This window comes from Mus caroli, chromosome 15 (genome assembly GCF_900094665.2).
Source record: "Mus caroli chromosome 15, CAROLI_EIJ_v1.1, whole genome shotgun sequence".
NCBI lineage: Eukaryota > Metazoa > Chordata > Mammalia > Rodentia > Muridae > Mus > Mus caroli.
Window position 1 is genome coordinate 8,624,287 of NC_034584.1, and position 12,744 is coordinate 8,637,030.

General features: G+C 37.5%; 1 protein-coding gene across 3 annotated transcripts in view; it reads left to right on the forward strand.

Annotated features, from left to right (window-relative positions):
• Zfr (zinc finger RNA binding protein) overlaps positions 1-12,744 on the forward strand; it is a 65,339-nt gene that overhangs the window by 45,173 nt on the left and 7,422 nt on the right. For all 3 annotated transcript variants that reach the window (XM_021182871.2, XM_029469398.1, XM_021182872.2), the window contains 3 exons: positions 2,503-2,644; positions 7,188-7,285; positions 8,137-8,232. In XM_021182871.2, coding sequence (XP_021038530.1) covers positions 2,503-2,644; positions 7,188-7,285; positions 8,137-8,232 — 336 coding nt within the window. The remainder of the gene's footprint in view (positions 1-2,502; positions 2,645-7,187; positions 7,286-8,136; positions 8,233-12,744) is intronic.

Consider the following 12,744-nt stretch of genomic DNA (forward strand, 5'->3'; position numbering starts at 1 on the left):
AAGTAATTTTTCTTGAGTCACCTACAGTATCAGTCTTGTAAAACATTACAGTTTAATTAGGCATTCTAAATTTAGGGATTGATGTTTTACTGGATTCTACAGTAATAATTGAGAATTGTACTTGACCACAGTATAGCAACACAAAACAGAAGGTACAGTGAGGTGTCCTGTTGCTTAAGCCATATTGAATGCATTGATACTTCTTTTTTCATATTAACATTGTTCCCAGAACTGAAAATGAATCTTTCCAAATAGATTATTCTCACTTCTTTTTCTTTGTTGATATGAGTAGAACTTAAGGACAAGGACAGTGACGGATAAGCTTTAGGGAAAAAATCAGAAAATTTTAAGGAACAGCTTGATACTAATTGGGCATGCATTTATACTGCAAAGAAAGGGATACTTGATTTTTTTAAGTAGCCCTCCAGGTGGCTTTATTAATAATGGTGCTTGCCTTCAAAGTCTGATGACTTGAGTTTGATTCCCAGAAGCTATGTTGAGGAGAGAGCTGATTTCTAAAAGTTATCTTCCCCTTATACATGTAATGGTATATATATATATACTCAAATCACCATATACACTCAAGTCACACACATAGAAACATAGAATAAAGTGTTTTAGGGAGGGGCTGTTGAGATGGCTCAGCAGTTCTAAACATTTATTGTTCTTGCAGAGGAGCCTGAGTTTGAGTCCCAGGACCAACATATCTGCTTACAACCATCCAGAACTTCAGTTGTAGGGCTTCAAACCCCACCACCACCACCTCACAAGCACCAGGCACATACTTGGTACAACACATGTAATAAAATAACTTTCTAGAGATCAAGAATAATTAAAAGTATTAAGCAGTTAATATTCAATCAAAAACAAACTAGTTTTCAAATCACTTGCTCTTACTGTATATGTGCATAAACAGGTAAAATAAATTAATCACTCTCATTAACATTTAAGTAGTAGTACTCTACTTAAAAAGCTAATCTGGGGGGGTGAGGCTTGCTGCCTAGTCTGATGGCCTGAGTTCACAGTTCACACTCCTCAGGACCTTACTTGGTAGAAAGAAAGAACTATTGCAAGTTGTCCTCTGGCTCCACTCTTGTACTATGGCATGTGTAAGCGTGCATATGCACGCATAATAAATTGAAATGTCTTTTTTTTTTTTTTTTTAAGTCTCCAGCAATCCTGTATGTATTAAGTACAATATCACAAATAAAGTCAGGTACAATTGAGGCTAAAAGTATTGCTGTTTAAATTTCATGCTTCTATCTTGTTTTCAGTGGTGGGGATAGACAGATATTCTGGTTCAAACCAAGAGCCTTTCACACACCAGTGGTTTAATCAACTGAGCTATATCTCCATCCCCTATAATGTCTGTGTAGAGGCTTCATTTGTTCATGTAACCTGGAGCTGGATCGATATCTATCAAATTGTAGATCCTGTCATTGACTGCTTCTGGATAAGCAATACATGCTAGAGGCGCAGAGAAGGAACTGTGGGGACAGTGAGCTAGGCTCTTTGAGGTGCTCATACTTATTTTACTTCCCTTGAAAGTTTTTAAGTATGTAAGATAAATAATGGCAACAGCTATTTTTTTAAAGGAGACGTGCATGCACATGTACAAATATTTCCTATTAACAATAATGGAATGATCAGTTTACAATAAAAGATGACTGATAGCCATCCATAACTGCAGTTCCAGTGGGGCCAAGCTCTCTTCTTCCCAGGTGGGCAACAGGCACACACATGATGCACAAGCACACGCGCAGACAAAACACTCATAAACCGAAAAAAAGGACAACAGAAAAGTTTTAAGAGAGTGGGAAATAATAGTTCTACAAAGCATTCTGAAATTAAGGAAAGACAAAACATAAATGGTAAGGGTAATCTGGCATGTGTTTTTAGAGGGTAGAGAGTCCAGCATTTGTAGAGCGATTAGTATAATAAAGCCGCAATAAAACTGCATGTCTTTTTTTTTTTTTTTGCATTTGTCTTTTAATGCTGAAGATGTAACTAATTTTTTTATAAATATTTTTTTTATTACGTATTTTCCTCAATTACATTTCCAATGCTATCCCAAAAGTCCCCCATACCCTCCCCCCCGAATCCCCTACCCACCCATTCCCACTTTTTGGCCCTGGCGTTCCCCTGTACTGGGGCATATAAAGTTTGCNTGTCCAATGGGCCTCTCTTTCCAGTGATGGCCGACTAGGCCATCTTTTGATACATATGCAGCTAGAGACACGAGCTCCGGGGTACTGGTTAGTTCATAATGTTGTTCCACCTATAGGGTTGCAGATCCCTTTAGCTCCTTGGGTACTTTCTCTAGCTCCTCCATTGGGGGCNCTGTGATCCATCCNATAGCTGACTGTGAGCNTCCACTTNNGTGTTTGCTAGGCCCCGGCATAGTCTTACTAGAGACAGCTATATCAGGGTCCTATCAGCACAATCTTGCTAGTGTATGCAATGGTGAACTAATTTCTTATAATCTTCATCTTCATTACATAGGTTATAAGTCCTGAGAAGTATGACATAAAATGTGCCGTGTCTGAGGCAGCGATAATTTTGAACTCGTGTGTGGAGCCCAAAATGCAAGTCACTATCACCCTGACATCTCCAATTATTCGAGAAGAGAACATGAGGGAAGGAGGTTGGAAAGCCAATTAAACATTCTACTTTTCTGTTAACGTTTGTTTCCGTTTTCCTACCCTTTATGATGGCATTCAGCCCTAGAAGGCAACATGCTGGCATTACATATGAATTTTAGAGATTGAACTCACTCAGCAATTAGTTTTGCTTTAGATGATTTCTAACAAAGTGAATGCTCTTCTTAGTGATGTACTATTATAGAAAACATTTATATCATGTGATTGGTTTTCTTGATATATTTTTTTTTTCTTTCTTTTCTTGTGGACCTCAGATTTCTGGAAAAAAAAACTTCAAAAATTATTTTTCAAAGAGTTGACACGTGAAAAAGTTTGAAATGCTTGTTAATAACTAGGGGCCACAATTTAACTTTTACTAAGACAATGTTGGTCTTGCTTTGTCTTGATGAAAACGATTTCACAAATTGGCGAACAATATTACTTAAAATTGTTATGTATGTAGTCATGGATCTGGCCTGTCCTGAAGTAAATATTTCTAGTTCTCTGAGGTTGCCTTTTGGTTTTGTGTAATTTCATTACATGCAGACCATGCTGATGCACAGAGATTGGGGCCTTTGGCCTGCATACCGTGCTAGAGCTCTTCATGAGTAATGTGGATAAGTGAGTTACAGTACAGTACAGTTTTTCTTTCTGGTTTTGGTTTGTTTGTTTGTTTTTTTAATGGAATTTGCATTTGTAGAATATGAAACACTACTGGTGCCAGCACTGTTGCTTTAGGGACTACTCTGTAACATTTCCAAAGCTTCCAAAGCTTCCAAGCCAAAAGCATGACTAGTGTCTGCAGTACTGTTGGTTCTCTGCTTTTATGGGTCAGATAAAATTTACTTTGTTTCCTTTCATGTTGTTTTTATCCATCTTAAGTTGTTGAACATGGAATTAAATTTTACACTCTTAAAGATTATCAATTACTATTATAATTTGTTTTATTAAGACAAAGCAATTATTTCTAAGAAAATGGGCTTTCTATGGCCCAAGAAAAGAATATTTTAGTCAGTTTCATTGGGAGACTTGTCTGATTTTGTATATTACATATGTGTACCATATTAGCATTTTTTATGTTGTATCTTAACCTTTGCATCCTAAAAAATACAAGTTTTATGTAAAGGCTCGTTTGTATGAACATGAATCCATCTCGAGGTCTGGCTGTCATACTGCTTGAGGAAGCAGTTCCTGAGACAGTCTGGCCGAGTTGTATGGAGCATAGATGATCCTTTACTTCAGGCTTTAAATCTAGTATGATATGTTATAAATTAATGTTGCTGTAATTCATGTACAATTATGCTCTTGTCATCATTTAGCTTTATTTCAGAGTGTTTCTGTGTATTTAACCTCAGTTCATTTCCAAGCCATTTTATAAGTTCATAGTGTCATATTTGTAGTAAATCCTTTAACATGCCCTTTCTAAAGGAAACAAAATTACATTTTTGTCTGACCCAGACTGAGATACAATTACCATTCTGAATTTTATAAATATGATCATGAGGGAAATGGTCAGCTTAAAATCGAAAGATTTTGCTTCAAGACACTGAGCTGGAAAGTTGGATCTACAAAAGTATAGGAATGTTGATAAGTGTTCCTTGCTGCAGATGACTGCAGTAAACCCATGTTTTTAGCTTTATCATGAAGATTGCTTTTTTCTAGCTGCAGAATATCGGTATGTATCCTCTCTCACTGCAGCTCCCGATGCTCTGTGTCTTAAAATCATTGAAAGCCTCTAGCTTGCTTTGGGGAGTTAGTACAGGGTGTAAGGAAGGCTTTGCCGGAAGAACTGTTGTAAATCATGAGACTTAACTATTACATTTCCACATAGTGTGATAGCCTCTTTAATGCGTAGTGGTCCTGTTTGATACGAAAATTATTTAATTAAAGACATGACTAAATTGTTGAAATAACTGTTAAACACATAACAGATCTCTTTCCTGGTACTGTGTTTGACAGTTAACATGCAGTAAACATTTAATTGAATTTAGCTTGAAATGTTCAGAATGCTCTAACCATTGCTACAGAGTCTTTTCTGCAGCAAATCAAGTATTATGTGTGTTTTTTTCTACCTGTAGCTTATCAGGCCCGGTCCAAAGCCTTCTAGCAGAAGGGATTGATTCCTGTCAGGGGTTGCTGCCAAGACATCGGAAGGATTTTTGACCAAGGTTTTCAAAAGCTCAGTGTCACATCTGCCATTTGATTAAGGGGGATTTTGGATGCAGAGTCTGGCATTTTTTGTCTTTTGTGTGACTATTTCGTTTGTCTTTTGTCTCTTCGAGAATTGAGCAGTGTTCACACTAGTTTTTAAATAGTTGAGTGAATTGTATTTTACATAACCATGTTAATTGAAATTAATATATTCCCATTAACTTTTAATCATAAAATAGTGTGGACACAGCATGTCTTCTAATTGGTGATTAACCCCTTATAATTCATAAAATACATGTAGGAAAAGAATTTGTATTTTGTTTTTATAAATTAACAGATTTTTGTTTTGACTGTTAGGGAACAAGTATTGTTTTAGCACAATATATCTAAGGGGTTAATCTACTTAGAACATTGAAATGGGTACAAAAATCCACACTCTAAATTTAACAAAAATTTCCTACTTTTAGCTCTTATTTGTTTTTAACTTGGAATAGGTGTTCTGTCATCATTGAATTTGCATTATAGATTACAATTTAAAAAGTTATGCTTTTGTATAAAAATTTCCTGCGTTGGCAGAATTTATAAAATTTTGAGATACAGTATACAGAGTAATTTTGGCTTTAGCAATACTGTAAATAAGAGCAGTAGTCAGAGATTCTTTCCCATACATGCATGTTTTAGAAAGTGGAAGTGGTGGGGTGAACTTTTTTCTTTTTCAGGTTAGTTAGCTATCCTTTCTTTGTCCCTTTTCCTTATTTCATTTTTAGATGTCTTTTCATATCTCATCTTCTCAGAATGACAACTTACCTTTTAAGATCTCTACATTCTTGAGCTGGAGAGATGGCTTCTTAAGAGTGCTTGCTACTCTTGCAGAGGACCTCAGTTCAATTCCCAGCACCCATGGTCAGGCAGCCCACAACCAACTATACTCCTACCCCAGGGGATCTTAAACCTTCTGCACTCTAGACACCCACAAAGATGAATCAATAAAAATGAATTTTAGTAAAAATCAGTTTCTAAATGTTTAAAAGACAAACTTTCCAGTGCTTTACCCAGACATTAAGTGCTCCCATTATTTCTTTGTCCCTCAGAGTCATTTGAAATCATAAATTACTGTATCCTAAATGTGTCATCTCTCTAGCTACTGCTTATACTCAACAGATTGCTTTTTATAATTTTCTTGAATTTAAAAAGTACACTATGGCCGGGCGTGGTGGCACACGCCTCTAATCCCAGCATTCGGAAGGCAGAGGCAGGTGGATTTCTGAGTTCGAGGCCAGCCTGGTCTACAGAGTGAGTTCCAGGACAGCCACAGCTATACAGAGAAACCCTGTCTCGGAAAAACCAAAAAAACAAACAAAATACACTATAAGCCAGGCATGATCCTCACACTCTCAATCCCAGCTTTCAGATGCTGAGGGAGAACAGCAACCTTTGAGTTCAAAGCAGCCTGAGCTACAGGTACCAAAAGCCAGGAGCAAAATACACTGTAAAGTTGATGGCAACTGTGAATTAAATTATTGAAGTATTTGCTCTTTAGTTATATGATAGTTTGACCATTGAACTTATATTTTATATATACGTGTAGTTGGACTTTGGATGTTCACTTTTGTGAATGACTTATTAATGTAAACTTAATTTCTTGTCATGATTTCCTATTTTCTCAAGCTTTCTGTAACACATTTTAACCAACTTAAAAGACCCTACATATTTACCATCAAAGTGGTGTGCCTATGGCTTCTTTTCTGTACTTAATGTATCTAACTGTGCTAGTTCCTGTAGCCTTTTTCTGCTTTACTCATTGTTTCTCTCTGCTTCCTGCTTGGAATACTTTTAATGACAACTTTTCATTTTAGAAGGTATTTTTGTATTCCCTTACAACGTGCTAAAGTTCTCCTATTGAACATCAAGAACTGAATTCCCAGAAGTAAACCTCATTTTGGTCCTTTGTTCTCTTTTTTTTTCCCCCTTGTAATTGTTGTACTGATCATTCCATATTTATTTAAGTTCTTTCTTATATTAGCCCCAAAATAATCTAGAATACTTTACCAACTTGGTAGTTTATTGTACATTCCCATTTAAGGTGGATTTTTGTGTTCCCTTTTGTCTTTGTCTTCTTTGTGCTGGTGCGCTGTGTCCAATAATCTTTCCTTTAGATTTCATTTTGGTGAGTAAGGCTTCTATTTCCAGAAAATTATTGTATCACTGAAGATTTTATCTTAATTCTCCTTTTGTTCTTCATATTATGTAAATTTGTTAAAAGTCACTCCCCGGATGAATTTAACTGAAAAGTTCTCAAATGGCTCACGTGACACTGATGCTGCTTTAAGGAAGTGTCTTGCTCACCTGGTCAAACACCCATTCCTCACTGCATTTTGCCAATTCAATCCATTTTAGATGTAACCTCGGGTATGGTGAAAGACCCACCGGACGTCTTGGACAGGCAAAAATGCCTTGACGCTCTGGCTGCTCTACGCCACGCTAAGTGGTTCCAGGTTCGGAACATCATTTTACTTTTTTCTTGTAGCCTTATGAGAGAGTAGTTCAGTACAACATGTTTAACTATGCTTAAACATTTCAAACAATTGCCTAAACAACACTATTTTAAATTAAATCTCAGAAAATAAGTTACCATAGAAAGCTGAGTGTAACGATCTGCATTTTGCGGTTACTATTAATTTGACAATAAACAGGTTTGGGGGGAGTTTGTATAGTCCGGGTTTTTTATTTTTAGTGGCTATATTTAAAGTTGACTTGCTTAGGAACATCACATGTTTTTGTATATATATTATATTCCATAAGGCTGCAGATTAACTTTGCTTTAAATAATGGAATATGTGTTTAAAGCTTTGTGTAGAGTTGTAAGACTTTTCCTCTCCTGTCTCTTAAGTTAATAAGTGTAGGGAATGAAAGGTGAGGAAGCAGCTGCTTGGTTTAGTGACTTTGCAGACATGCAAAGGCACAGAGAGGAAACCAAACAGATTTCCTTAACCTTTCAGTCCCTAGACAAACTTTAGCTCCTTACTTTTCCTTTTTATTTCTAATGTAGGCAGATTTTTTTTTTCAGTTTACTGTTTTGTATGAACATAGGTCAAGGTTCACAGGGGATCAAGAAATATTATTCTTGTATAATCTGTTTACTTTGACCTAAATACTAGCTTTTAAATACTAACTCTGGCATAAAATATTGCTGTAAATGGCAGCTCATTGAAACCAATTTAAACGTAATTATTTTTATTTTTAATCTGAGCTTCCATTGAACAGTGGTATTTTAACTTTTTTTTCACCAAGGGATATTTTTAATATTTCTAAGATTAATTCAGTTGGTTTTTGTGTTGCCCTCAAGGCTAGAGCTAATGGCCTACAGTCGTGTGTGATTATCATACGTATTCTCCGAGACCTTTGTCAACGAGTTCCAACGTGGTCTGATTTTCCTAGCTGGGTAAGTAGCCGGTGACAGCACAGTGTGAAAATGAGTATTTAGAAACTTCTTCTCTAGTATTCTTTGTCCTCTGATTTCATTTGTCCTATGTTTTCATTTACATGTTGTATTTTTCTGTTTGACAAATCCAGGAGATTTGAAATTACTTATACTTTCTTAGGATTTACTAATTTAAAAATTATGCTTGTGCTGGTAAAATACCTTAGTGAGCAAAAGCATTTGGTACCAAGCCTGAGTTCCATTCCTATGGTAGAAGGAGAGAACTAACTTCTACAACTTGTCCTTTGACCTTCACGTGCACTCCATGCACACATGCACGGGGGAGAAGGGCACCACTCTTGGAGAATTGCATGAGTGAATGAATGGTAGTTAAAAAAGAAAACGAGGGAGGTTTGCTCATTTTTTTAAAAACAAAAAAATTATAATGGGTTGTGTAACAACTCAGCTGTGCTAGCTTAGGGGCCTAAGTCCCCAGAACTCACACACAAAAGAATAAAATTCTGGTCTTGCTGTAACCTTGTTTACTGTCTTGGCCAAGACAGGGGGATTGCTATCCATTAAGCTAATTCCAGGTTTGATTAAGAGACCCTTTCTCAAGGAAATATGATAGTGACAGTGTTAAAGTTCAGTCACACCTGGGCTTACACGTATGAGAGCCTGTCTTAAATATAAAAAGACTCGCTGCCTTTATTTAAAGGCAAACTGTTGTAGAATAATAAAAATTCAGAGATTTGTTCAGAAATATGATTGAACCTGTTAATTTTGAAGTTAGGTTATTGAAAGTTAAATAGCTAAGGTTATTTTTTACTTATTTTTTTTGTTTGTTTTGTTCTTGTGTTTAAGAATTCCTTGCTTGGCCTGGAGAGATGGCTCAGTGGTTAGAACACTGACTGCTCTTCTAGAGGTCCTGAGTTCAGTTCCTAGCAACCACATGGTGGCTCGCAACCCTCTGTAATGGGATCTGATGCCTTCTTCTGGTGTCCCTGAAGAGAGCAATAGTGTGCTCATACATAAAATAAATAAATCTTTGAAAAAAAAATCACATGCTTTTTTTAAAAAGCTTGTACTTGAGATTTATAGAGGCCAATTGGTTTCGGTTTCAAGGTGGGTTTTGTTTTTTTCCCATTAAATTTATATATATATATATTAGAGCTACAAATTATATAGTTAGTATACTCCCAAAACTCCAAAAATGTTCTATTTTAGCTTTTAACAATTATTTCTAAGAGTTGTGGGAGGAAGAAATAAGTAAGATAAAGAGCTGCAGTCTTTGCTTTTTATTGAGGAAGAGGGAGGAAATCATGACTGTTACTTGTGCAACTAAATTATCTTTAAATTATGAGTAGAATTCAGATATTCTTACATATATATATACACACACACACACCTCTGACCTCAGCACTGGGGAAGCTTAAGGCAGGAAATTGAGTACATTGTTTGAAAGACCGTATATCCAAAAGCCAAGTGGAACAAAAATACATAAATGAATCAAAGATGAATGCTATGTATTTTCTAAGACACTTTTTGCCCAGAGAAGGGGACCAGTTTTTTGTTCTTCCTGATGACTATGATCTCTCTATATAGAGACAATTACCCTGTTGATCAGATCAGCTTTATCTGCATGACTACTGTCTTTTCTGCTCTTTGTTTTCAGCTTTGTCCTGTTCTTTGCTGTTTGCTATTCATTTATTAATTGCTTTTCTATTGCTGGAAGAGACACCATGACTGGGGCAACTTAGAGGGGGCTCAGGTGCACCTTCAGAAGGTTAATCAAGACCATTATGGCAGGGAGAATGGTGGCTGGCAGGCAAGCAAGCGTCATACTAGAGCAGTAGTTGAGGAGAGCCTTCTTGCTGAGCAGCAACCAACAGTCAGAGAAAGCTAGCTGGGAATAGGGTGGTCTCTTAGTTAGGGTTTTAGTCCATTATCATCAAGGCAGGAACATGGCAGCATCTGGGCGGGCAAAGCTGAGAGCTAAGAGGTCTACATCTTCATCTGAAGGCTTCTAGTAGACGACTGATTTCCAGGGTGAGGATCTTTTATAGCCCACGCTCACAGCGACACACCTACTCCAACAGGGCCACACCTTCTAATAATGCCACTCCCTGGGCTGAGTCCCTGCAAACCATCACAGGTGGGCTTTTAAAACCTTGAAGCCCACCCCCAATGGCATAACCTCTTCCAATAAGTCCAAAGCATTCTACCAAATACATAAGCCTATATGGACCATTCTCATTCAAACTACCACATTCCACTCCCAGCCCCCATAAGGGCATGGCCATACCATAATGCAAAAGGAATTTAGTCTGACTTCAAAAGTCCCCAGATTTGTCCTTCAATCTCAACAGTTTTAAAACATTTAAAGTCTCTTTTGAGACTCACTTGTCTCCTAGTTGTAACTCCTGCAAAAATAAAACTAAAGTTATATACTAGATATACAATGGCACAGAATATACACTACCTTTCCAAAGGGCTGGAAACTGAAGTTATATACTAGATATACAATGGCACAGAATATACACTACCTTTCCAAAGGGCTGGAAAGGAGGACATAAGAATCCTGGACCAAAAAGCAAGACCAAAACCCAGCAGTACAAATTCTACATCCTGTAGGTCTAGGATGTCAAAGGGCTTAGAATGCTGCTTCCAGTTTTGCTGACTGCCATAGACCTCTCTCTCAGCCTGGTTCCACTCCCTGTCTGCAGCACACCTTGGTAGACATCTCACAGTTCTAGTGCCTCCAATATCCTGGTATCTCCAACACAATCTACCCTTCAATTTCACAACTTTATGCAATGTCCTTTCTGGGCCTTCATGCAGGGGCTCTTCAGCCAGACACCTGGACTCCGTGGCTTTCATTAGTTGAGAAAGAAAATTCCATAACCTTGAGCTAATATGTCCTTCATGATTCTGAAGCCAGAACAGCATGGTGACGCTACTTGGGATGGAATCTGGTCCCCTCTTTGAATTACATTTGCATAAAGTTTCCTTGGTTATTTCTCAATTAGAGCAGGTCATTCCTAGTGCTGTGATTCTCCACTCGTGGGTTAAGACCCCTCTGGCAGTCTGAATGACCCTTTCATAGGGGTCTCACATCAGAAAGCCTACACATCATACATTTACATTGCAATTCATAATGGTAGCAAAATTACAGCTAAAAGAATGAAGCAGTATAAAGTAAAATTATAGTTATGAAGCAATGAAAATGTTATCGTAGGTCACCTACCACAACATAAAAAACTACAATAAAGAGTCGCAGCATTAGGAAGGGTGACAATCACTGACTTAAGCCATTTCTTTTCACAAATTACAGGATTAACTCTAAGGGCACCACTCATTTGTTTCCATTTCTCCTTATGTCTTTGAGCACAAACTAAGGCTTCAACATCATATTTCCTGGTGCTCTTTTTTTTCAGTGTAGAACTGCCCAAGAGTGGTTACTAATACCCATGTGACAGAGTCAACAGTAGACTATTTTGAAATCTCCTCTACCATTCAAATTAGCCCTTAACTCTTCAATTTAGTCTGTTTCTTAAAACAAGAGCAAAAACCAGGCACATATTTTGCCAAAGTATCACAAGAATAGTCTCTGATCTAATTGCTAATATTGGTTCCGTTCAAAGACCTCTTGAGCTAGGCCTTTGTAGTCCATATGGCTCTCAGCACTATTGTCTTCCAGGCTCCTACTAGAATGGCCTGTTAAGCACTGTTTATATCAGTCTACTGCTTTCCTAGTCCAAAGTCTTCTACATTGCTCCAAAAACAGAAAGATTGGTCTTTTACACAATAATACCAGCCTACTCTCTGTACTAACTCTGATAACTTGTGTTGCTGTGAAGAAAGACTGTGACTGAGACAAGTGATAGAAGAATTTACTGGGAATTCAGGATTTTAAATTCCATGACCGACATAGTGGAGAGCATGGTATCAGGCTGGCATGACACTGGCACAGTACTAAGAGCTAACTCTGATCCAGAAGCAAGAGGAAAGAGAGCTAATTGGAAATGGCATTAGCTTTTGAAACTTCAAAGCCCACCCCTTCCAACAAGACCACACTTACCCTTCTGAGTTCCACCAATTGAGGACAAGCATTCAAATTAAGAGTCTGTGGGGGCCATTTTCATTCCAACCATCACAGTTCCATAAGGTTTGGGGTTTTAGCTTGGCATATAGTAAGTAGCCTTGGGTTCTTCCTATGTATCTGAACTTTGACTTCATTTTGTTGGCTTCATGTAGTCGTTGAGTTCTCTTAGAATCAATTTTAGATTGTGTTATAATTCTTATAAATTAAACTCATGCAGATTTTTTAATGTTTTGTTAGACTTTACTTTAGCATGAGCTTTGTTCACAGAAATACTGATTGAAAAGAGCCCTCATCTATCTTTTGCCCCTGCATGTGCACAGCCACCACGTCAGCACTTGTACCAGGTGGTTACATTCATTATTAATAAACTATGAGCCGGGCGTGGTGGCGCACGCCTTTAATCCCAGCACTCGGGAGGCAGAGGCAGG